General features: G+C 34.9%; 1 protein-coding gene across 1 annotated transcript in view; it reads left to right on the plus strand.

Moving 5' to 3' along the window:
- LOC148954872 (uncharacterized) overlaps positions 1-25620 on the plus strand; it is a 33721-nt gene extending 8101 nt beyond the window's left edge. Inside the window, exons 2-4 of the mRNA XM_089107973.1 lie at positions 17100-17317; positions 22254-22398; positions 25478-25620. Of these exons, the coding sequence (XP_088964099.1) occupies positions 17100-17317; positions 22254-22398; positions 25478-25551 (437 nt within the window). The 3' untranslated portion in view covers positions 25552-25620. The remainder of the gene's footprint in view (positions 1-17099; positions 17318-22253; positions 22399-25477) is intronic.
- Positions 25621-27714: the final 2094 nt, after the last annotated feature.

Below are 27714 nucleotides of genomic sequence, written 5' to 3' on the forward strand. Positions count from 1 at the left end.
TATAAATGATATCTGGGTTCAAGCCATGTTTGCCAGTTTTAAGAAGCATTGCAGAATGTATAAGAAAATCAAATGAATGTCTTTCATCATGACCAACAAGAATTAGTTTTACCTGCTTATCCTGACTCAGCAAGAGTATTTGCTCCTACTGTAAGTGTGTCAGAACAGCCAGTTCTTTGTTCAAATCCAATTTTTGTGGAGGTGTGTAGCAAATTACCTGTACTTAACCCCAAAAAGAAGCAAAAATTGTATCATGTTATATACAGAATTATTGTAGCTGAGTTTACTTTTTGCCCTTAATGGAATAAAGCTTCTGGATTACTTTGAGGTTATTTCCATATTGATTTCTAGACTCTAAATGTAAGTGTTTTTACTTTTATAACTTTAATAAATCAGATAATATTAACATTTTGATTAATAAATATAAGTATATGTATATTAAACTGACAATGCACATTTACTTGTATTTTTTTTCAGTGAAGTGCAAATTATGTTCTGCCCTTGGGAAGGCATAGGGGTTTTGAGCTTTACTCATGTTAATTTCTGCTCGTTTTGAGTTTAACTTGATTATTTATTGTAATTTCTGTTCGTTTTGGGTTTCATTTATTTATTGATGCTGATTTGTGGCAGTTTCACGCCTGGTAGATTATTTGATTTTATTTTAGGTCATTTTTGTTTAATGGAGATCGTTACTTTTCTCTGAAAAACTTATTTGGTGGAAAAGTTTTGTAAATTAATTTCTGTTTGTTTTATGTTGACATAGTCTTTTCAGGGAAAAAGAAAAAATAGTTTAAATCTTTTCGTTTTTTTAAGACTTTATAGTTTGGCCTGCTATTTGTATGCTGAATAATATTTTTCAGAAATTTTTAACTACATACACCCTTTTAAAAATCTGGACATGAATAGTAGTGTTTAATTTAGTTTCATACCTCCTCTAGTTGACCTGAAATAGAAAACTTGATACCTTTCACAAAAGAAATCTGTTTACTTTCCTTTATAGCTTGGATACACTTATGCTATTTTGATTTGGTTAAATTTTAAGAGCAGAAGTAGCCCCGAAAGTTTGAACATAATACCCTCAGTCGTTCTTGGGATACTGCGGAGATGCCTTATTGGGAATTACCATTAACACAGTGCATTTTGATTTAATCTTAAGGCGATTGGAGGGCAACTAGCCCCCCTCTCAGGCTCATTATTACCCCAAACACATCCAATCAAAATTTTGAGATAGCCATTTTGTTCATCAGAGTAAAAAGTTCTGGTAAGTATGTAATTGAATATGACAAACCCTCCAGAGCCCCCAGGACAAAGGTTGTAAGTTATGCCCTGGGGGCATAACAGGTTTTTATAGATAGCATTGTCATAGAAAATTCAAAAGGGGCTCATTCAAACACACCCAATCAAAATTTTGAGATAGCCATTTTGTCCAAGGTAGTTGAAAAATCTGGAAATTGTGTCTTTGAGAATGACACTCCCCCCACAGCCCTCAGGGCAAGGGTTGTAAGTTTTTCCCTGGGGGCATATAAGGTTTTTATAGAATGCCTTGTTGTAGAAACTTTAAAAAGGGATCAATAAGTTGGAAATTGAAAGGTCTAGTGCCCTTTTTATAGCCGAAAGTGATTGAAGGGCTACTAAGCCCCCCTCTCACGCCCAACGTTTCCGCAAACACATCCAATAAAAATTTTGAGATAGCCATTTTATTCAAGATAGTTGAAAGTTCTCGAAATTAGGTATTTGAGGATGACAACCCCCTCACAGCCCTCATGGCAAGGGTTGTAAGTTATGCCCTCATGGTATATAAGGTTTTTATAGAAAATGTTGACGTTGAAACTCCAAAAAGGCCTCATTCAAATGGAAATTGAAAGGGCTAGTGCCCTTTTGAATAGTTAAAAGTGATTGAAAGGCAACTAACCCCCTTCTCACGCCCACCATTTCCCCAAAGACATCCAATCAAAATTTTGAGATAGCAATTTTGCTCAACGTTGTTGAAAGTTCTGGAAATTAGGTTTTTGAGGATGACAATCCCTCCACCCCAAGCCCTCAGTGCGAAGGGTTGTAAGTTACGCCCTGGGGGCATATGACGTTTTTATAGAATCCATTGTCATGGAAATGCAAAAAGGGCTCATTTGATTTGAAATTGAAAGGGCTAGTGCATTTTGAAATAGTCAAAAGTGATTGGAAGGCTTGACATTTTCATAGTAAAGATTGATGTGGGTACAATATTCTTTTTTTTTTTTTTTTTTTTTTTTTTTTTTTCTTTTTTTTTTAGACCAGGGCACTTTGTATCAAAGGAGTTGTCATAGAAACTTTGAAAGGAGCTCATTCGACTGAAAATAGAAAGGGCTAATGCCCTTTTTAATAATTGAAAGTGATTGGAGGGCAACTAATCCCCCTCCCATGCCCACCCTCCCATTTGCCCATTATGTTTAAAAACAAAATTTTGCCTTAAGATTAAATCAAAATGCACTGTGTTAATGGTAATTCCCAATAAGGCATCTCCGCAGTATCCCAAGAACGACTGAGGGTATTATGTTCAAACTTTTGGGGCTATTTCTGCTCTTAAAATTTAACCAAATCGATATAGCGTAAGTGTATCCAAGCTATAAAAGAAAGTAAACAGATTTCTTTTGTGAAAGGTATCAAGTTTTCTATTTCAGGTCAACTAGAGGAGGTATGAAACTAAATTAAACACTACTATTCATGTCCAGATTTTTAAAAGGGTGTATGTAGTTAAAAATTTCTGAAAAATATTATTCAGCATACAAATAGCAGGCCAAACTATAAAGTCTTAAAAAAACGAAAAGATTTAAACTATTTTTTTCTTTTTCCCTGAAAAGACTATGTCAACATAAAACAAACAGAAATTAATTTACAAAACTTTTCCACAAAATAAGTTTTTCAGAGAAAAGTAACGAACTCCATTAAACCAAAAATGAGCAAAAATAAAATCAAATAATCTACCAAGCGTGAAACTGCCACAAATCAGCATCAATAAATAAATGAAACCCAAAACGAACAGAAATTACAATAAATAATCAAGTTAAACTCAAAACGAGCAGAAATTAACATGAGTAAAGCCCAAAACCCCTATGCCTTCCCAAGGGCAGAACATAATTTGCACTTCACTGAAAAAAAATACAAGTAAATGTGCATTGTCAGTTTAATATACATATACTTATATTTATTAATCAAAATGTTAATATTATCTGATTTATTAAAGTTATAAAAGTAAAAACACTTACATTTAGAGTGTAGACATCAATATGGAAATAACCTCAAAGTAATCCAGAAGCTTTATTCCATTAAGGGCAAAAAGTAAACTCAGCTACAATAATTCTGTATATAACATGATACAATTTTTGCTTCTTTTTGGGGTTAAGTACAGGTAATTTGCTACACACCTCCACAAAAATTGGATTTGAACAAAGAACTGGCTGTTCTGACACACTTACAGTAGGAGCAAATACTCTTGCTGAGTCAGGATAAGCAGGTAAAACTAATTCTTGTTGGTCATGATGAAAGACATTCATTTGATTCTCTTATACATTCTGCAATGCTTCTTAAAACTGGCAAACATGGCTTGAACCCAGATATCATTTATACATTCAAGGATATGTAATCAACCTGAAGGTCTTTCCAGACAAAGATATGCCTCTTATTCCTTGAGAAAAGCTTACACATGTTTTAAAGACTACCCAGCAAGGTACAGCTTCCTTACCTGATTTCTTTAACAGCCATGTCCTGGAAACTCATGATTAATACCCTTCTTCCATCAGCTTAACTGAAGAACTTGTTCTGTTTCATTGGGATTACTTCTACCCACTGGGTAGCATGCTAATAGAACTTGGAAGCTCAGTGGTTTAGCCTGCTGATCATATAGTAGGTCTATGTTTGATTTATTATCTTGAAATGTAACCATAAATATGACGTAAATCACTATGATTTTTCTTGTCAATCATCTGTTTCTTGTGTAATTTTGCCTACATCATAGACAGTGAAAATAATACAACCACTACTGAGGAATAGATGACATATGTATGCTTTTCGAATGTACTCAGATAATTTTGGAGACCACGCTGCCTTTCCATGACGATAAATACAAGTTCGAATAGGGATAAAATCCTTTTAATAGACAGTGATGATGATAACAGTGATAAAAATTCATAAAAATACAAGATATTTCGGTCACTGCATATGTGACCCACAGTATATCAATATTAGACAGTATGATCGTCCTCTATCTCACCCATTATAAAAACCCGGACCGAGGTGCGAGTGCTCCGGAGAACGTAAAAACATAAGCGACATTAGATATTTTCACGGGTAGACAAGTCAGATTTCTCTTGAACGCGAAACTTGGCTTCAACGTTGGAACACTAAATTTTAAAGAATCTAATTTTAAATTAATTTATTTCAATACATATGTGAAAATCGGTAATTAGTAGTGCAATGTTATTTGATGTTTTTAGGAATTACAAGTAGGTTTCGAAGTCTCGAGTTGGTTTCAAAGGCATTTTGAGGAAGTTTCTGCCAAAATACGTGTTCCAGGGTAATTGGACCTCTAATTGTAGATCAAATGAGAGGAGCTGTTTGTACGCGCTAATGAAAGAGTATGTGGGAGGAGCTGTTTGTTCACATCGAGAATGAAGAGCCAGAAATCATCTGCAGTAAACTTACTGCTAATTATCTTTATACAGTGATGTGACCAACATATCTGGTATTTTTGTGAATTTCCATCACTGTTATCATCATCACTGTCTATTAAAAGGATTTTATCCCCATTTGAACTTTTGTTTATTGAATGTACTAATAAATATGACGTCACTGACATGAATCTTTTTTTTCAAAATTAAGGCTCCAAATTTTCTCAAACTTCTGACCTATATAGATCGCTTTTTTTAGGCCAGAAAATCCCAGAATGCCAATTTTCCCAAAAAAAAATAATATGGAACCGTTTTTTAACTAGAGGAATTCTAGTTACTCTTCAAGAAGGGAGATGCCCTAATATGTGGCAATTGGAGAGGTATCAATATAATGTCAGTTCCTAGTAAACTATTAGCCATACTGCATCGCCTAAGAGCAGCCCTTGATTCGCACCTCAGAGAGGAGCAGCATGGATCTCCGCCTGGTAGTCCCTTTGACCGCAATTTGAGTACGTCATTGCCGCAGCTCCGTTCTGAGACGTCTGGCGAGATTTGTACATGCCCTATGTGCAACACCTGGCCCTGGAGGAACTAAGGTCTAAGGTTTGAGAAAAAAATAAATACATAAATAAATATTTCGAGAAATAACCCCCTCCTAAATTTTTGTGAATTAGCAGCACTGCATGCCATGATGTTTTTTTCATAAGTGGTATAACTGGGAAGATCACTGAAAAGGACAGTGATCCCTCTTAAGGGCAGCGTTTTGGGCATGAATTCTTTTTGACGAACCTTAACATAAAATGAGCCTATAAACATTGGCAAAATAACGATAAAATAAAAGTTCAAAATAGGGATAAAATCCTTTTTAATAGATAGTGTATAGAAAATTCACAAAAAATACCAGATATTTCGTACACTGTCTGTTAAAAAGGATTTTATCCCTATTTTGAACTTTTATTTTATCGTCATGGAACGGCAGTGTGGTCTCCGAAATTATCAACATTGGTAAAATAGCAAATATGAAAATGAAAAAAATTAAGATTCCTAATTTCTATCACAAATGGCTTTTTTATACACAAAAAGGGGGTTCCTGTGATAGTTGCTTACTCTCTTTTATAACTGGCTTATTAATATAACAACTCCTACAATTTGCTTATTAATAGCTAATCAGGAACATACAAAGGCAAACAAGAAATACAGTCCTTTGTCCCCAGAATATCAAGACTTCTGCATTATCTCATACAATATCTTATATTTTCAATGTGATTAATGTATTTTCTCCCTACTAAATGTTTGCTACCCTTCAAGATAATACCTTTTGTACCAAGTTATAGCTATGAAAATTTTTACACATATCAAAACAAATCTATGGTGTGGCCACGAATCATCAGGTATATGGCAGGGGTGGTTTACCCTAGGCGTAGAAATGTTATGGGCGCAAAATTTCAAACAAATAATCTATTGGTTAAAGTCATTAAGTGATTTTTTAATTTTATTTTTATTAAAATCAAGTAGAGGGTGCAGTTAATAAATGAGAAGTAATTACTAAATTATTAATTTACTAGTAAAATAATAAAAAATTAGAAAATAATGAAATAATAATGATGATAATGAAATTAAGATAATAATGCTTAAAATCTAAATTATTAATTTATTAATGAAATCAAAAATAAAAAAAATTGGATCAAGTATATCTGCTGATGATGTATATCATATACATCATACTTTTAGTATAACTGCTGATGATGGTCACTGTATATGTGATCAAAATATCAAGTACTTTTTTATTGTATTTTTTTTCACTGTCTAATAAAAGGATTTATCCCTATTTGAACTGTCATCATGGAAAGGTAGTGCGGTCTTCGAAAAAAAAAAGAAATACCTACCTTCAATGCAAGTTTCTGCCTTTCTAACATTACAATCATTCCTCTGATTCTTTTTTCCTCTTCAACAAGGATGATCCAAGGGCTTTAACTTTCTAAGTCGTCTTCTCTTTCGCCTGACACGTTTGGGCTGTTGAATTTCTTCATCAACTATGATCTGTTGTCTTTTTTCTTTACTTGGTTTGAGTGGCTCTTGAGCTTGATTATCACTTACGTCTTTACCTAAACCCATGAGAAAAAAAACTTAAAATGCGTGCTGAACAAATAAATTACTAAATATTTCTTATAATTAGGAGGACAGTTTACATAAAGTGTTATGCTACACACAACACAAAAAAAAACAGATGCAAACAAGCACAATGAACGCAACAAATGCACTTTTAGCAGACAATGGCGAAACGAACGAATGAACACAGCAAATGCGCTTTTATTAGACAATGACAAAAAGAACCAACGAAACACAACAAATGCACTTTAAATATACAATGGCAAAAAACACAGAATTCCTTTTTCGTTTAATTACTTTTGCGAATATAAACTACTCATTGAAGCATCAAACCCCATGAGACCAACAAAGCTACGCACACTCCTCCTCCACCAACAACTCCTCTTCAAAACTTCATTCTTTACTCTCTCTTGTTAGGCTTAATTTACCTTGATAATTAAATTTATGATATCTTAGTGTTCTCTCAAATTCTTCTGGGTACCATAATTGCTTTTAAATTATTGAGAAAAATGCACTAAAGTAACCAAAAATTTTGACAAATCTGTTCATATGGGAGAACAGCCTTCATTAGTTTCAATATTTTAATGAGAAAACCATAAACTTTACATTTGTATCAGAAGGATGACAGATTGCCGAAGATTGTTCGTTTCGATCAACCATCTAGGGTTAAACGGAAAGCAAGTCGTCCTTGTCTGGGGTGGAAGGACGTCATAAAGAAAGATTTAAAGAAAATAGGAACTTCGTGGGAAGGTGTAAAAAGGGGGGCTTTGAATAGATTGGGGTGTAGGAGGATCGCGCGTAGCTGTGTTGGTCTCAGGCGGCTTGGTGCTGCGGTGAGTTGTTAGTAGTAGTAGTAGTAGTATTGCACAGGATATAGACCAATAACCGTTTCTAGTGTTCTCACAGTAAAGTCCTCGAGCTACTTCTTCTTCCAGAAATTTCGGGGAAGTGTAGGTTGGATTATTGTCAGTTCGGATTCCGCCGAAACCGTAGTGCGCGTTTGTACCTAGGCTTTTAATGAAAGCTATTGACAAATCCCACAGAACAGGATCCTCACTCTTTATGTGAAGCGTAGACATCTCAGCTGCATTCGATTCAGTTGTGCAGTCTCAGGTGTTCCTGAAATTACTCAAGTATGGTGCGAATGATAATGTTATAGCACATTGGTTTTTCTGGTACTCAGCAAGTTCTGTGAAAGTTAGACTGACAGGGGATCACCTGAGTAGATCGATTAGACTTTTTCGAGGTTTTCGACAACGATCTGTGCTAAGCCCCATCCTGTTTAATACCCCAACATCCGCAATAGCAAAAAATATTTCGAGAGGATGCAATTTCAATATGTGTGACCTCAGCCTACTTTTGTCTATTGACAATTAACTGATGTTAACCTGCAACCTTTCTTCTATGTAAGAAACTATTGACTGCTTGAATAATGGTCGCAAAAATTTCGGTTTAAGAGTGAACCCACTTAAGACAGAGTTTGTGGGATTTCGTCCCTCAGCAAGCAAGCAGCAAAGCAGTGGCCCTACATATGTGATAGTTGAATAAATGAAAATTTTTCTCGGAAATACCTTGAAGTACCTGGGAATACTGTGTAGTCAAGTTGTCAGAAGTTCGTATTTACTAACACTCATCGAAATTACCAAGAGTATTTATTTAAGATACAGGAACCTTGCCCCTATAAGTTCAGCCTGGTCAAGAAAATTTTTGTTAAGCTATATTCAGCGGTCGGTCTTCCTCACTTACTTCATGTATCGCAATTATGAGATTCGTTCACAAAAACTGACAAATTGAAACTCCGGTCTGTATACTGCAAGCACCTTAATTTTTTGCTTCAATACCCGCTCTAAGAGAGAAACACATTCGTTCTAAGATCTCAAAATACGGTAGACCCAAGTGTCGTTGTGCCGTCTACTGAAACAAGTGCAGAAAAAAAGGCGTTTGAAAACAATTATCGAGTTTTTGCCTCTACATCTGATATACGAGTGTGAATGAAGCAGTTACTACTTAATTTTGTTTTTTGGTTTTGAGTGTTTCTGTTTTTTTCCTTTTCTTCTTTTGTATCACTCCGCTTTTTCTCTTTTTTTTGTATGAGCGGGCAAAAATAGAATTATTATTATTACTATTATAGAAAGAGGTTGCAATTGGGATGTGTCCCAAAAAAGGTACATGGAGGTTCTCCTTTTAGAAATTGGAGTAAGGTCCCAACAAGGAATGTTGAAGGCACATTGGAATGCAAGAATATTGCCTTCTTCTTCAATCAATCAAATCAATCAATCAATCAATCAATTTATTAATACTAAAAAAAAAACAATACAATTACAAACTTAAAAATTTAAACACGCCCAAGAAGCTAAGCTTGTACAGGGCCAACAAAACAAATAAGACACTATTATAAAGCACTAGAAAAAAAAAAAAAAAAAAAAAAAAAAAAAAAATTATAAAATAAAAAATTATTAAAAAAGGATAAAAAATAGGATAAAAAAGGATAATTATTTGAAATATATTGAATGAAAAAAAAAAAAAGAAAAAAAAGACATAAATGTGGATAGAATGCAAAATATGAAGAAAAAAGGGGGAAAATACTATACTGGAAATACCCAGCGAGAAAGTGCCTTTGCAGAAAGAGATAGAGGGACATGAGGAGGGATGGAGTTCCATAGTAAAATAGATTGATAAACAGGAGACCTCTGACCTGCTGTCGATGAACGCTTAGGTAAAATGAACCTGCGATAAGAGCTACGTAAAGAAGAAGAATACCTACCTGAGCCTGACAGAAAGAAAAACTGCTGCAGAGATGGTGGGAGTCTACCTAGAAAAGCAGAATGTGCTAAATAAAGGTAACTTTTACCCACAATACGATCCAGCGGAGCTATTCCAGTATCATTATAAAGATCAGAGGAAGGGTAAAAACGAGGAAGAAGATAAGTAGCCTTCACTGCCCTATTTTGGGCTCTTTGAAGTGAGCAGAGAAGAGATTTATTAGTACTACCCCAGACAGAACAGCAATAAGAAAGGTAAGGAAAAATAAAAGCATAATAAAGAGAAAGCATAACATCAGGGGGAAGAAATGAGTTAACCCTGTATAACATTGAAGATTGGCGGAGGACAAGGGAACGGGTATGAGTTATATGGGGTTTAAAAGAAAGAAAACAGTCAAGATACACACCAAGAAATTTCACTAGAGTAGCTTGCGGTATAATATCATTCCCATAAGTCAGGATGGTTGGTTCCCCTGCGTCTCTCATACGATAAGGGGTTCTAAAGTGTACAATGGCACTTTTTTGGCTGTTGAGAGTCATACCATTTGACCAGCACCAATCTTTTACTTTATCAAGAAGACCTTGAGCTAGGGAAATGGCAGATGGCAGGTCCACTGCAGCAATGAAGAAGTTACTGTCATCAGCAAAAAGTATAGGGTGCACAAGGGGATGAAGACCATCAACAAGATCATTAATATAAATTAAAAACAAAAGTGGTCCAAGCACAGAGCCCTGTGGGACACCTTTCACAATAGGCAAGGAAGAGGAAGAAGTACCATTAACCGAAACATACTGAGATCTCCCTGAGAGGTAAGACCTAAACCATTCAAGTGGGACTCCATGCACTCCAAATGAAGATAATTTAGACAAAAGAACAGAGTGAACGACCATATCAAATGCCTTTGAAAAGTCAAGAAATAGACCCAAAACACACAAGCCCTTGTCAAGATTAACACGCACAAACTCTGTTGCATCTGAAAGTGCATGCAAGGTAGAGAAACTGGGACGAAAGCCATACTGATGGTTAGTTATGAGAGAATTACCTGCAGTCGTATTAGTACTAAATACAAATGAAGAGAGTCTACAATACAGTACTTTTTCAACAACCTTAGAGATTACAGGAAGGAGAGAAACAGGTCTATAGTTTGAAATTAGAGATGAATCACCTTTTTTAAACAAAGGTACAACATTAGCAACCTTAAATAAATGAGGAAAAACACCAGAAGAAAGAGAGAGGTTAGTTATGTGTGAGATGGGGTTAGAAACAAACTGACCAATTTTTTTAAGAACATTACAGCTCAAACCAAAACCATCAACTGTACGGCTACTTGAAAGCTGAGAAATAATGTTAGAAATTTTGGTATCACTGCATGGAAAAAGGAAAAATGACTTTTCTGCTAAGGGAAAACTACTTACTCTGCTGTAGGGTGGATTAGGAACTGAAGGAAGTGAGGTGAAATACGAATTGAAGGCGCTTGCTGAAGAATTTTTGTCCACAAAAGATCCATCAGCTTTCCTGTAGTGACAAGGGGGGACTGTTTGAGTTTCTTGCGGGAAAGAGCTTCATTAACTACAGTCCAAACCTTTCGCAAATTCCCCTTACACTCATCAATTCGACGCGAAAAATAGAGCTTTTTGGCTGCACGTACTGAAGAAGTAAGCACATTTTTATAAAGTTTATACTTCAAAAGATCATCCTGTGTCTTACTTTTACATGCAGCCTTAAACAGAGACGCCTTCATATGTGTAGCATTGATCAGACCTCTAGACATCCATGGACATTTAGGTATGGAATTCCTTGGCCTCTTTCTAAGAGGAAAATGCTTATCCAACAGAGCTCCCATAAGACACAAAAATAAACTCGTTGCACAATCAACATAATTAGCTTCAAGAACACTAGACAAATCATTACTCTGAAGACTATGTATTAAATTAGAAATTTCTTTATCTGTTGAAGTTCTAAAAGAAAACTCACCCTGCTCATCCACAACAATCTCAGTTTGAGGCACAAAAAGTGAAACATAAATAGGGAAGTGATCAGAAAGATCAGTGAAAACAAGACCAGAAGTAAACATCAAATTCGAAGAATGAGAAATGAAAATATTGTCTATTAAAGTGGCAGAATTTCTAGTAGGGTCAACACGGGAAGGAAAAAAAATTGAAGGAAGTAGACCAGCAGAAGAAAGCACATCAAAGAGATGGTCACATTCATCACTTGATCCAATATTTAATATATTACAACTAAAATCTCCCAAAACACAAATACGTTTTTTAGAGAAAGACCCCACACAAGAAAGTTGATCAAGCAAATCACAGAACAAATGTGTTGGAAAAGGAGGGGGCTTATAAAACAAACAAACAGTGTCACATGCAAACTGGCTTTTCAGATCAATAACAAGAGAATAAACTGACCTACTATTTGACACTACTGATGTAAACAAGGATTCAAGGTCAGACCTTCTTCTAAACTCAATATCAGACTTTATAAATAAAGAAATACCTCCTGAGCACTTTGTTACCATTCTGGGGATATGGACAGCAACATAACCATGCATATCATAGGCTGTAAAATTTTCACCATCAGATAACCATGTTTCTGTTAAACCAATTACATCAAAAGGGCAAGAATTATCAGACCACAAATACGATTTCAGACTATCCCATTTATCTCTTATCCCACGCACATTCAAACAAAATACATTAAAGCTACTATTTAAAGACAGTGAGGGTATAATTTTATCACAATAATCAATGGTGATAATTACAGCTAGAATTAACCATAGATTCAAGGAGAGGGTCAAGCGTGTGAGTCTCTTGTTTACCAGCCCTAATTGGTTGATCAAATATAACCGAATTAAGAATAGAAGAATTCAAAAGAAAAGAGAAATCACCCATAATTATCACAAATAAAAAATATACACATAGAAATATAAGTGGGATGGCACAAATTATCCAAAGTATTGGACCAAAGTATAATGTGACACCATTTGCTATTACATGAGCTGCAAGTGTGCTGGACTGACAAAAAAATAATAGAAGTTAGGCTACATGAAGGTGAGATGATCACAAAAAGCATAATGAGATATCAGTAAAATGAAAGTAGAATCTAAGTATTGGCCCAATTTATAATGTGGAACCAGAAAATTATGTAAGCTGTAACTAACATGAGAAAGAAAGAAAAAAAAAATATAATAGTAGTCAGCCTATCTGAAGGTGATAGCATCACAGACAAATATAAATGAATATCAATGGAATGACACATATTATTCCAAATATTAGCCCAGAGTATACTATGGGTAGTAAAAAATTATGAGAGAGCTGCATATATACTGACATGACAAAAATTTGATTTAATTCAGGGTACAGAAGGGTGATAGCATCAAAAAATAAGATAAAGAAATATCAATGAGATGGCATATATTATTCAAAATAATGACCAAAAATATAATATGGGACCAGTCAAAATTATGCAAGTTGCATGTGTGCTGACATGAAAAAATTATGATAGGATTCAGGTTACGGGAAGGTGATAGGATCACTAACCCAGATAAGGGAATAATAGTGGCATGGCACATAATCATCAAAATATTGGCCCCAAGTATAACGTGGAACCAGTCAAAATTATATGAGCTGCAATTATGCTGAAAAGACAAAAATATGAAAGAAATCAGCCTGCATAAAGGTGATAGGATCACAAACAAACATAAAAAAAATAAAATAAATAAATAAATAACAGTGGGATAACATATATGATTCATAATATTTGCCCAAAATGCAATATAGGACCAGTGAAAATTATATGAGCTGCAAATGTGCTGACATGACAAAAACATTATAGAAGCCAAGCTACATGATGGTGAAAGGATCATAAACAAACATAAAGAAAAATCAGTGGGAAGGCACATATTATTATAAGTATTAGCACAAACTATAATTTGTGACCACTTGATATTATGGGGGTTACAAGTGTAATGACACAACAAGAATATAATGTAAATCAGACAACGTGAAGGTGACAGAATCACAAACAAACATAAAGAAATATTAGTGGGAAGGGACATATCGTCCAAACTACTGGCACAAAGTGTAATATGGTACCAGTCTAAATTATGTGAGGACAGTAAAGAATAATAGAGGAATATTTTAAGAACAGCAAGTAAATCCCTACAGAAACAATGCAATACATTATAAGAAAATAAATCTAAATCCATCACTTTAATTTATCTGCATTTGCAGCACATAAATCAATTTCACTCTGATTATTAAACTTAACCACTCTTCCAGATTGGGTTTTATACAGGATATCACCTTTACTGGACCAAACATTACGTAAGCCAAGCTTTGACTTGGCATGCGAAAGAAGTTGTAAGCGTGGTTTTGTAAGCGTCTCAGAAAATAGAATCCCTGATCCTTTCAAATCCTTCTTTTGTCTGAGAAGCAGTTGACGAACTCGTAAGTTGCAAAATTCAAGAACTATGGGTCTGGGTTTTGCAGATGGTTTGCCAATTCTTTTGGCCGATACAACATCAGACTGAATAATTGGTATGCCAGGAAATTTCCCAGCACATAGTGACAAGAATTGACTTTCAGTGTTTTCAATGGAGGTCTCCTCTTTCACCCCAAAGACAATAATTTGGTTGCTCAAAGCCTGCTCTTCAAAATGGTAATTTAATCTTGCCAGGTTAGACTGGATAGTCTGGAAAGAGTTTTTAAGGTCTATCATGGATGACTCTAAAGTAGCGAATGAAGATTCAACAGAAAATATGCGTCCGTTATAGCTTTCAAGAGTTTTATCCACTAAATTACTAAGATCTAGGTTGAGGCCAGCATACACCTCCTGCTTGATTGCATCCAGCTTATCTGAAGAGATAGTGACATTATATTGCATGAATGTCTGTTCCTCTTTCATTTTAACCACTGCCTCATCTACCTGGGAAGAGATCTTAGCCAATATAAGGTCATCAAGCAACCCTATCACTGAAGATTTAAGATTGTCAGGTTGTAGTGAATCTGCTAGCATTTTATGTTTGATTTTTATGCTATTTATGTGGTTAGTGAGCATGAGTAGCTGCTCTGAAACAGATTCTGATCCAGAGAATTGGATTGAGCTGTCAGACCTTAGTTCACGAGGTGGCTTGAATTGACTTTTCATTTCTTATCTGAAGTAAACAACAAAACAGGACCAGAAATAAGCAGTGGTATAAGACAGTTTGGGTATAAGGCAGGATGTAGTCCACAATGAAGGAACAAATTTCAAATACCAAAGCAGGGGATTGTGAAATTTGAAGAATAGAAAGCAATCAGCAAAAAACATCAAGCATCAACAGTAGCAGTGGCATAAACCCAAGGATTGGTTACTGTAGTCAAATTACAAGTTAAAATTGGTATAGGTCTCACCTGATGAGTCCCCTCTTGCACCCCAGGGGTGGGGGCTGCTATGTGTGCCTGCCTTTACCCACTGGTAGGTAGGTAGAACCTGTACTTCAGGAGGCTTAAAGTGTTGCTGGTTATGCCAGAAAACCTCAAATACTGATCTGATCTGATTCCCACGTCTTTTCAATTTTCAAATTTTTCGCCATTCTTCCAACTGCAAGAATATAATCTTCTTCTTCATCTGCATCAAAAGTGTGAGAGGATGAATCCTGAGACAATAATTATTCTTTGTGTACATGGCTTTCATGCAATCACTGCTACTGGATGACTTCTGTGCTAAGTTTTGGATTGATTGCTTTAGTTGACATGGTACAATGCATTTTGTTGAACAAGCTAAGAAGGTATCCAATGACCAGCATACAGTGTCTTACAGGTCTTGACGATAGGAATCTGGAGATGAAAACTCAGATTCAAAATGAGTATGCCATTTATCATCAAGAATATTAAACAAATGTATTAAGAGGGCTTTGTTAGAGATTTAGAGACAAGCTTAAAGAGAGGTTTACAGCTGGACATGGCCCTCACAAGATAGCAATAACAAGTGTCTTCCAATGGAGGGTAAGATACTTCATGAATTTTCTTGCTGCAATTTTTATATCATTTTAATCATTAAAGTTTTTATAACCCCAAGGAAAGCAATGGGTCCCATCAATGCAGATAAAGGACTAATGGCTTCTTTTCAAGTTTACACAAAGCGCTTAAGCTGCCTTACAACCAGACATGAAATAGTACCTAGGGACCTCAAGTTAAATAGAAGCATTCTGTAAGTCTGGGCCCATTTTGGTCATAACATGATTTTCTGTACCAACTAAGGTTCTCCTGTCGACCTTTGTCTTTGTCCTTTCAATTATTCTTAGGACTCTTATCTCCAACTGATTTTATACTAATGCCTGCAGATATTGTTCTAGGATGCGGATGCATTTTGTAATTAACAAAATAGCAAGAATGAGGCTGTTTAGCTATAAAAAAAAATCCTCAAATGACACCATTCCTGAAGATCATTCTGCATCACTGTTGACAGGTGTGGTTGTAATTATGCAAACTTTTGGTAGTTTAACCATGACACTACAAGATTTGACAGGTAGGGTTTCTATTCAGGGAACACGGACAGAAGAAGGAGCTCACAGCAGAGAGGAGGTCCCAAACCATTCCACAACTCCAGATATTTATACCTAGCTCGTTTTTGTTGGGGAATTTGCAAGGGAACTCAAATTCAACATTCATATTCAGGAAATTAACAATTATCAGTCATATTGCTACTTAACAACGTTTGCATATGCCTTAGAAAACTTCACATTATAATGAAAGAGATAGAAGATCAAATGACTTGGGCAAAATTGTATTTTCTATTTCTTTTGTTCTTCTGGCCTGTAGGAAGAATGTTCATCATCTTTAATCTTTCCTTGGATCTCTTCTCCAAATATCAATTTGGGAATAAGAAGTAAACTTTGTAAAAATTTATTCTGGTTTCATCATGGTTAATAAGCTATGGTACTATAAGTGCTAACCATTTTTTACTTGCTGCCATTCTGATACAAATGTAAAGTTTATGGTTTTCTCATTAAAATATTGAAACTAATGAAGGCTGTTCTCCCATATGAACAGATTTGTCAAAATTTTTGGTTACTTTAGTGCATTTTTCTCAATAATTTAAAAGCAATTATGGTACCCAGAAGAATTTGAGAGAACACTAAGATATCATAAATTTAATTATCAAGGTAAATTAAGCCTAACAAGAGAGAGTAAAGAATGAAGTTTTGAAGAGGAGTTGTTGGTGGAGGAGGAGTGTGCGTAGCTTTGTTGGTCTCATGGGGTTTGATGCTTCAATGAGTAGTTTATATTCGCAAAAGTAATTAAACGAAAAAGGAATTCTGTGTTTTTTGCCATTGTATATTTAAAGTGCATTTGTTGTGTTTCGTTGGTTCTTTTTGTCATTGTCTAATAAAAGCGCATTTGCTGTGTTCATTCGTTCGTTTCGCCATTGTCTGCTAAAAGTGCATTTGTTGCGTTCATTGTGCTTGTTTGCATCTGTTTTTTTTTTTGTGTTGTGTGTAGCATAACACTTTATGTAAACTGTCCTCCTAATTATAAGAAATATTTAGTAATTTATTTGTTCAGCACGCATTTTAAGTTTTTTTTCTCATGGGTTTAGGTAAAGACGTAAGTGATAATCAAGCTCAAGAGCCACTCAAACCAAGTAAAGAAAAAAGACAACAGATCATAGTTGATGAAGAAATTCAACAGCCCAAACGTGTCAGGCGAAAGAGAAGACGACTTAGAAAGTTAAAGCCCTTGGACATCCTTGTTGAAGAGGAAAAAAGAATCAGAGGAATGATTGTAATGTTAGAAAGGCAGAAACTTGCATTGAAGGTAGGTATTTCTTTTTTTTTTCGAAGACCGCACTACCTTTCCATGATGACAGTTCAAATAGGGATAAATCCTTTTATTAGACAGTGAAAAAAATACAATAAAAAAGTACTTGATATTTTGATCACATATACAGTGACCATCATCAGCAGTTATACTAAAAGTATCATGTATATGATATACATCATCAGCCGATATACTTGATCCAATTTATTTTTATTTTTGATTTCATGAATAAATTAATAATTTAGTTTTTAATCATTATTATCTTAATTTCATTATCATCATTATTATTTCATTATTTTCTAATTTATTATTATTTTACTAGTTAATTAATAATTTAGTAATTACTTCTCATTTATTAACTGCACCCTCTACTTGATTTTAATAAAAATAAAATTAAAAAATCACTTAATGACTTTAACCAATAGATTATTTGTTTGAAATTTTGCGCCCATAACATTTCTACGCCCAGGGTAAACCACCCCTGCCATATACCTGATGATTCGTGGCCACACCATAGATTTGTTTTGATATGTGTAAAAATTTTCATAGCTATAACTTGGTACAAAAGGTATTATCTTGAAGGGTAGCAAACATTTAGTAGGGAGAAAATACATTAATCACATTGAAAATATAAGATATTGTATGAGATAATGCAGAAGTCTTGATATTCTGGGGACAAAGGACTGAATTTCTTGTTTGCCTTTGTATGTTCCTGATTAGCTATTAATAAGCAAATTGTAGGAGTTGTTATATTAATAAGCCAGTTATAAAAGAGAGTAAGCAACTATAAAAGGAACTCCCTTTTTGTGTATAAAAAAGCCATTTGTGATAGAAATTAGGAATCTTATTTTTTTTTCATTTTCATATTTGCTATTTTACCAATTTTGATAATTTCGGAGACCACACTGCCGTTCTATGACGATAAAATAAAGATTCAAAATAGGGATAAAATCCTTTTTAACAGACAGTGTACGAAATATCTGATATTTTTTGTGAATTTTCTATACACTATCTATTAAAAAGGATTTTATCCCTATTTTGAACTTTTATTTTATCGTTATTTTACCAATGTTGATATGCTCATTTTATGTTAAGGTTTGTCAAAAAGAATTCATGCCCAAAACGCTGCCCTTAAGAGGGATCACTGTCCTTTTCAGTGATCTTACCAGTTATACCACTTATGAAAAAAACATCATGGCATGCAGTGCTGCTAATTCACAAAAATTTAGGAGGGGGGTTATTTCTCGAAATATTTATTTATGTATTTATTTTTTTCTCAAACCTTAGACCTTAGTTCCTCCAGGGCCAGGTGTTGCATATTGGGCTTGTACAAATCTCGCCAGACGTCTCAGAACGGAGCTGCGGTAATGACGTACTCAAATTGCGGTCAAAGGGACTACCAGGCGGAGATCCATGCTGCTCTTCTCTGAGGTGCGAATCAAGGGCTGCTCTTAGGCGATGCAGTATGGCTAATAGTTTACTAGGAACTGACATTATATTGATACCTCTCCAATTGCCACATATTAGGGCATCTCCCTTCTTGAAGAGTAACTAGAATTCCTCTAGTTAAAAAACGGTTCCATATTATTTTTTTTCGGGAAAATTGGCATTCTGGGATTTTCTGGCCTAAAAAAAGCGATCTATATAGGTCAGAAGTTTGAGAAAATTTGAAGCCTTAATTTTGAAAAAAAAGATTCATGTCAGTGACGTCATATTTATTAGTACATTCAATAACTAAAAGTTCAAATGGGGATAAAATCCTTTTAATAGACAGTGATGATGATAACAGTGATGGAAATTCACAAAAATACCAGATATGTTGGTCACATCACTGTATAAAGATAATTAGCAGTAAGTTTACTGCAGATAATTTCTGGCTCTTCATTCTCGATGTGAACAAACAGCTCCTCTCACTTCTTCTTGCATTAGCGCGTACAAACAGCTCCTCTTATTTGATCTACAATCAGAGGTCCAATTACCCTGGAACACGTATTTTGGCAGAAACTTCCTCAAAATGCCTTTGAAACCAACTCGAGACTTCGAAACCTACTTGTAATTCCTAAAAACATCAAATAATAACATTGCACTACTAATTACCGATTTTCACATATGTATTGAAATAAATTAATTTAAAATTAGATTCTTTAAAATTTAGTGTTCCAACGTTGAAGCCAAGTTTCGCGTTCAGGAGAATCTGACTTGTCTACCCGTGAAAATATCTAATGTCGCTTATGTTTTTACGTTCTCCGGAGCGCTCGTACCTCGGTCCGAGTTTTTATAATGGGTGAGATTGAGGACGATCATACTGTCTAATATTGATATACTGTGGGTCACATATGCAGTGACCGAAATATCTTGTATTTTTATGAATTTCTATCACTGTTATCGTCATCACTGTCTATTAAAAAGATTTTATCCCTATTCGAACTTGTATTTATCGTCATGGAAAGGCAGCGTGGTCTCCGAAATTATCTGAGTACATTCGAAAAGCATACATATGTCATCTATTCCTCAGTAGTGGTTGTATTATTTTCAGTGTCTATGATGTAGGCAAAATTACACAAGAAACAGATGATTGACAAGAAAAATCATAGTGATTTACGTAATATTTATGATTACATTTCAAGATAATAAATTAATTCATTTCCACCCCCCCCCCCCTCAGATATTTGTGACGCATGCCACATTATAAAAAGAACATAGCTCAGTATACCAACTGTAATTATTCTATTTACAAAAGGCTTATTAAGTAGTTTCATACTAGAGGACAAATGAACAACCTAGACCATCAAACGTGATGAGACTAATCCAAGCTGCTAAGGTAAAGGTTATGGGAAGATACGCGGCAGTGAGAATTACAAGTAATAGCGAGAAAGCAAGCATAAGAACGTATCAAAAGTGGAGTGAAAAAAATTGTGCTTTTAGAAGACAAGGGACAGCAAAATTCAGGACGAGTGAAAAATGAAAGTGAAGAAGGTAGAAATATTACGTTTGACAAATAACGCCATCACAATCTTCGATGCTAACAAAATGTGGCACAAAACAGTACAAACTTACAAAGATGCCGTAAACAAGGCAACTGCTTATTACAAGTAGTGGGACCCTTCGACGTTCTATATATTCCCTTGGGAGCCCTCCATTTTGCCGAGGAAAGAGTAGCAAACAAAGCTGACTCATTTAGAGGTTGCTACTTTTAACGAGAATCAATAATTCTCGAAGAAAAAAATCTGGTGAATGTTGACACTCACCAGTGAAAGTCTGAAATAAGGATATTTAAGAAATATTTCGGACATACACCAAGCAAATATATGTTTGTTGACCAGTCAGCTGTTTGATATGTTTGATAGTGGCAGGCTAGGTTAGGTTATAAATTTAACCTAACCTGATGTAAATGGCCTCGTATCTTTAATATGGGCCTGGAAAACGTCTTCCAGGTTCCTTGAAAAATACCATTTAAAAAAATGCCTTTCTTGAAACAGAGATAAGGTTCAAAATAGACTATTAAGTCTTAATTTTCAAGGGAAAAAAACTTGGCTTAGAGTTAGATTTTCTTTGAAGGTGTTTGGAATGGGGTTCCCAGGGCCCGAGCCAGCTGTACGCCAAATCTGACTTTCTATAATTAGGTTTCAAACTTTTTATTTCCTCCGAATACGAAGAGTAAAAAAGAAATAAATAAAAATAATAACCGCTAATCAACAGGCCATAAAATTATTTTAAATTATGTAACAGCAAATACGCATAGGCCTTCAATAAAAATTACCACACAAATTAGCACTTCATTCTATAGATAATAAATTAACACTTCACAAATTAACGCTTCATTCAAAAATTAAATAAAATAAACTAAATTAAGCATCGTGAGCAGCTCTATATAAATTATATAAATTATATAAGTTATTGTGCTCTTTCAAGCTTTAAAAGTTAGGAACGAGCAATGATATAAGTTTAAAACACTTTTCTAGAGCCTAATTTGACCTATTGATTCATTTCTAAAAGTGTCTAAAGTTTCTAATCCATGTAAAAGTGTCTGATCGATTTCTACAAGTTTGAGAGATCAAGTTGATGATCTTTCAAAAATATCTGAAAAAAAGAAGAAGAATTGCCAATAGATTTTTATTGAGAATATAATGAAGAGTAAATGTGAGGCTCCTTAATTTGAAATTGCGTTCTCGGGCCTTAATTTAGCCTGTAGAGGCTTTTTCAAGCGTTTGAATCTGGCTGTACTGTAAATTTCTGGGGAGGAGCACAAAGCAATTGTTTGGTGCTTTTCTCTACAAGCCAACAACTGCATAAATACGAGTTTAGATACAAAGAAATTATTTGAGATAAACTTTTACGCGTTTGAAAATTGCACCTGACTATTTGGATAGAATATGTTTATTCACTATAATGACTTTAAGCTAACATATTGTACATATTGTAAGCTAACATAAGTACGTCAATATTGAGAAAAAATGAATTACGCAATTCAAGAGTCTAAAAAAAGATATGACAACAACAATCCAAAGTAGCGAGGTCAACACAATAAGATATGTGGAAAACGTCAAGCAATGAAATCAACTTTTGAAATGCCAAATAAAATACTGCACATAGGAACCATGATGTCTTTTTGTTGCTGAAGTGAAATTATTTCGAAGTAAAGGTCTATTAGTATTCCTTTTAGTTATCCCGGCTAATATTTAGTTTCCAAGTCTTTTTCTTGGCAAAACTGTGCAGAGCCTTCCTATAGAATATCAAGGATAGCCTTAAGCATTCTGTTCCTCAGATTGCTTGTCCTAGTATCACTCTTTTAAACCTACTTTTCAGTACTGTCTTCCTGCATTGCAGGATTTCTAGCAGCCAAACACATTTCACATAAAATTTTAAGATACCCCCAATGAATTCTGGTACAGTGATGTGAAGGAATGCAATTTCTATGTTTCCTTTTTTGTAGGTGTGGAATGAACAGCTGCAAGCGCAGCAGCGGCTTTTCACCAACACCCCTGGGGGATCATCTCAAACTAGGGAATCAGTATCTGACCAGGCAGAGCAAACGAAAAAAGTCAAAATGGATTTACAAGTCAGAAGAATGGGTTATGGTAGGTCTTTTGAATTTTGGTGATCTCATATTTTGGTTAAGATAATCTATGGATTTGAATCCGCAGAGATATCTTCGATTTGTATATGTTGCTGTGAATGTCCGAAATCTGGTTAATGTCGACATTTATTGATGACTGTTCGAAATTCCTTTTTCTCTGCTTCGATTCAGTTAGCTTGGCCATCAGCTTTTTCAGTCTTATGCAAGCCTTGATGGTAAAAGTTAAAGATAGGTTGGGTTATGTCGAATTAGGTTATAAATCTCAGAAATGAGTTGAAAGCCTAACTTAACCTAACCTGTCACCATCAAACCTTGCATAAAACTGAAGAAGTTGACAGGCAACGATGACCAAATCTAACGAGAAAAAAGGGTATTTCGGACGACATTCACCAATTTTGGACATTCTCGGTAACGTATAGACTGCTTGTAGTTCAACTCTTTGTTGAAGGGGTATCCAGTGTTTCTCCAGTGAACCAATCGACCGTCCAGGAGATTCAAATTGTTTTATCTGAATTTTCCAGGATACTGGAATACGTTTTTTCCTTGTAAAAACTGTTCTTTCTATCTTCCATAAGCAGTCAAATGAGCTGCTGCTTTGGAGCAAGAATAACTACTAAAGATATTCGAGTCGCTTGGAGACTGAATAGAGGTAGAAAGAGGCTGGTTACCGATGTTCCGTGGAGTTCTGCTCCCTTAGAAAATAGAAGTTAGAACTCCCCAAAAAATCGTCTAAACTATAATAAAAAATATGTAATTTTTAAATCGTTTGAAATTCTGAGCTCAATTTTTTTCACTGTCTTCTTCTTTGGCTTTTTTCTTCTCTCCTTTTCTTCTAATTGTATGTTCTGCTTCTAAATAAATCTTGGAGCTCTGATAAGTATTTCATCCCAAGAGTACTGGTTCAGTGCTGAAGGGAAATACTCTTGTGCTCATTTTTCTAACTTGTTCACAGTATTTGCCCCTTAATTGGTGCCTTGTTTTCAGATATAATGTGGAAAGATAGATTATATAGTCAAAAATTTGAGGTCAAAACGAAGTACAGAAGGAAATGCAAAGATAGATCACAAACAAGCAAATCACAACTAGCAAAGAGGGCAAAAAAAAGGGTGACGAAATTACAGAAAGAAAATTGGACAGAAATCCAAATTAGCTTGGTCAACACAAAGATATAAGGAAAACATCAAGCATCGAAATCAACTTTAAAATGCCAAATCAAATACTGTACATAGGAACCATGATATATTTCTGTTGCTGAAGTGAAAATATCTTGAAGTAAAAGTCTGTGACATTCCTTCTCGTTGATCAGGCTAATATTTAGGTTCCAATATTTATTTCATGTTACCATTTGAGCAAATATCTTCAATTCATTTAGCCCAATCTCATTGAGACCAGAGCAAACTGTATGAACTATATTTTGGAGAACCTGGAGATCATCTGATAATAGAAGGATATCGTGTGCGTAACAGATATGGCTGACATCAATATGGGGCTCAATTAGAAATGGAGGAACATTTTTAGTAACGGTTCGGATGGCACTATTCAAAAGAGCTGGATTAAGCACAGAGCCTTGTTTCGCATCTTTCCGAGCAGAGATAGATTTTCTCAGCTGGCTAACTAGCCGTATCCTTATAGACGCATTACCATACCAATTTCATAAGAGACGACAGAGAAAAGGGTTTATTCAATTTCTCAATAGAGAAAAAATAACATGTGAATGTATATATGGAATCAAACGCCTTTGAAATGTCGATTGCACACCCAAGCCTTCGCGAAGTCCAAACTGGTTGTCCCCGTGGTCGCACTTTGTGTTTATTTCTTATAAGATCGACTTTTAAAAAAGCTTACCAATTGTGGAGCAAATAGTAATTGGTCTGTACGATTAACAAACCTTTGGATTTTTGCCCTTCTTTAAAACACAGATTTAAGACAACAAGACCGTCCGAAAGAGCAGTTGGAATTGCCAAGAAATACAAGCCTGAAATAATAGTGACAAATACTGTATAAGAAGTGGGGTAGTGTATAGGAGGTGCTCAGATTTATTTAGTAATGATAATTCATGTATGATGAATATGTAAAATAATGCTAATAAATAATAATTCATGTTAATGCTTTAAATAATGATTATTATTTGACGCTGGGGGGCGGGGGAGGGTAAAGACAGTTATAGTGCATTCGAGCATTCCAAGATTACTTTTCCGTACAACCTGATCTTTAGCGTTTCACTAGATGTAAATGGCATCAAAGGTTAGTAGAATTACTACTTGAAATGATCTGGATTAGTTGTCGGATAAGTTACACCTGCCAACCCTAGAAAATGCAGGATAACGGAGAAAAAAGTGACGTCACATAAACAAAAAATTCAGTCTCTTCAAAAATGAAAAGAATATATAAAATCATTTGCAGAGAATAAAAAGGAATAGTAATTTTAAAATGTGGCACATCTTCAGAAAGTATTCTAAGTTAAATGTCCCGAAAAATGTTTAGAAGCCTTGGTAAGCATCTGTCAGCGCATGGTACTATAGCTGTATGAAAAAAGGAGAGACTGGTTAAATCTCCATCATCTGGATTAAAAACTTGGAAAAATGGAAATACGGCACCATAGACCCTGCTGCTGTCATCAGCAGATGCATTAAAACTTACAATAATCGAATCAATAGACACCCATGGTGTTTCATTTAGAAGAAGTAAATGATCCCCCCTCTTCTTCTTTGTTAATATTTAACTTGCTTTTGTTGTATTTTTCACTCTTCTTTTGTTTTCATTTTCTTTTCCGTTTTTATGGTATACCCCATTTTCATTTTGTTTACATCGAGTCATAAATAAATCGAACCGAATATTTTTAGCACTTTTTCTCAGTTGAAAAGTAAAAGTTTTTGTGGGCTGTATACCTGGATTATTTTCCTCTGTTCATTAGCTAAAGCGACTGTTCGTCAAAGCAATTTTGATTGTTTTTTCAAGTTTGTCTCCCAATAGATATGTCTATTTTTCTGTTAATATATCAAGTTTATAGTCTAATGTTTTGTTTATTGTTTTTTACATTTCGGCTGAACAAATCTCTCTAAATTTCTTTTATTTTATAGAAGAAGAAGAAGAGGAGACATCAGAAGAGGAGAGTGAAGATGAGGAAAATCTCTTGAAGATCTCTGTCGACTAAGCCTCCCATAGCTAATAATTAAATTCTTCTTTTTGTATTTTTTTTTATATACAAGTATATGTTTCATAAGTTAAAGCAGCATTCAGACTGCAGTTATCCCTGTAGATCACGTCGAGTATGACACGTTATCTAATTGTTTGGGTCAGGATGCCATTATTTTACAATAGATGCTGTTTTGCCTTTTTGCTAGTGGAAACAGGTTTTGAGGACACAGGCGACAGTAAGTTCTCACTTATAGTTTTACAGCTTCTGAAATTCCACTTCAATGTGTTTTGGCATTTGGAAGACAGAGGCGAACCAGTTAGCTAAGATTAAAGAGGTAAGTGTGCATAAATTAGGATTTCTTGCTATTTTAGTTAGGCTATGCATTATGGCTGTGAAATTTGGTGACATGGAAATACTAAGCTGGAAAATGTTCAGGTACAGTATTTGAAAAGGGTTGTCGGGGTAATTAGATGTCAATAATTTGGTAATTCATGGTGAGTTAGGTCTGAGGTCGCCCGGTAAGTTGAAGACCGGTAAATATGATTAGGCTTTGAGAAAAGCTTCTGAAGACGTCAAGGTTCTGTGCTGCAAAGGAGCGTATTTAAATGCCGTGGAATCGAGAGAATACTAGACGAATTTGTTTCAAGAGAGCTACAAAAAGAAGGTATGGGTATGAACGTGGATCTCCGCTTGATAGTGACAAGAGTGAAGAAGAGGTTACAAAGTAAGGAGATCAAGTGCGGCACGAGAAGGTGTCAAGGATCCGGTCACTAGAGTTGTATGCACGGGTAAAAGGGTTGGCCAGGGGTTAAGGAATTTATTTAAGTAATGAGTAGGGGCAAGTTAAGTTGTTTTCTAAGATTGAGAGGGGACTAGTTCCCATTTATGAAAAGAAGAAAGTATATGGATCAGGCTAGGCAGCAAAATGATCCTTACTTTTGCCCAATGGACGTGAGTATTTGGTGAAAACTTTTCGATTTTGGAGTGGAATGTAAGGAATTGCTAGATTTTTGGGGTAAGTTTTGTTGACAAGATTGGGCGAAAATAATGAGGAAGGATTTTGGGGATATTCTGAAGTGGGGAAATTTATGAGACTAGGATTGAACCATAAGGCTCTTTTTCTGTAGTTCCATTTTGGATTGAATTTACGCCTTTATGCATTTGATCGAAGTACTGTCGATTGTTTTTTTTTAGTTCGTCTTTTCAAGTTATTGCGGATCTTTGCTCAAATAAATTATTATACTATTATTGCGTAAAGAGGCTATGTATATATTAGCTAGTCTGCATGCAAGATGTCGCCTGGACCAAATTGTGCACGTTTTGACAACTGATAGCTCCTTTGACCGTGACGTTTGATGATAGCTTCGTCAGACACGGCTTAAAAGACTTCTTTTGATAAACGTTGTTTTGCATTTATTATAAGCGTCCATGTGTCTTTTTTTAAAATTGTGTAATATTAAATGGCTCACACACTACAAACACTAAAGTGCCTTTATTCAAGCGGTAATATCGAAAAATTAAAGCAGTTGGAGGTAGAAAACTTTAAATAAAAGGTTTTCGAAAAGGTTGACACAATCACAAACTGTCTTTGTTTTAAGTTTTTAACTTTATAATGGTACATTAAGAATTGGGGGTCCATGTTTGTGGAAGCGTCAATTTGAATCAGTAGATGAATCTTATGGTGTCATCATGTTGTTTCTAAGACGTATCCCCCCTACTCTTTTCTAAGCATTTTTCAACTGTAAAAAAACGGTCATACACCTTTGCCATTCTACTTTACAGTTTGTATTCTATATTAGTCTAAAATTTTCATTAAAAACAAGAGAGAAATAAGTCTTCTCATTGTAAGTAATTTCTCAAACCACACTTCCTTTCTATTTATAATTGAAATGCAACGAAAATATAAAAAAAAGGATAAAAATATGAAAACTGCAAAAAAAAAACTGCTAGAAAATTGCTAGCACTACAAAAAAAAAAAAAAAAAAATCGGAAGACTCAAATTTCTGATGAGATCAGAACCTCAAATTTCTGATGAAATCAGAACCTCAATTTTCTGATGAGGTCAGAATCTGAATGTTCTGAAAAGAAGTATCCCACCATACCTACTATACTTTTAGTTGTTCTAGATCGTTTTTAAAGTAATGTACATTCTTTTTGTCAAACCGATAATTGTGATGA

The sequence above is a fragment of the Artemia sp. Qi Xiang Cuo genome, chromosome 2 (genome assembly GCF_049724085.1).
Source record: "Artemia sp. Qi Xiang Cuo chromosome 2, ASM4972408v1, whole genome shotgun sequence".
Taxonomy (NCBI): Eukaryota; Metazoa; Arthropoda; class Branchiopoda; order Anostraca; family Artemiidae; genus Artemia; species Artemia sp. Qi Xiang Cuo.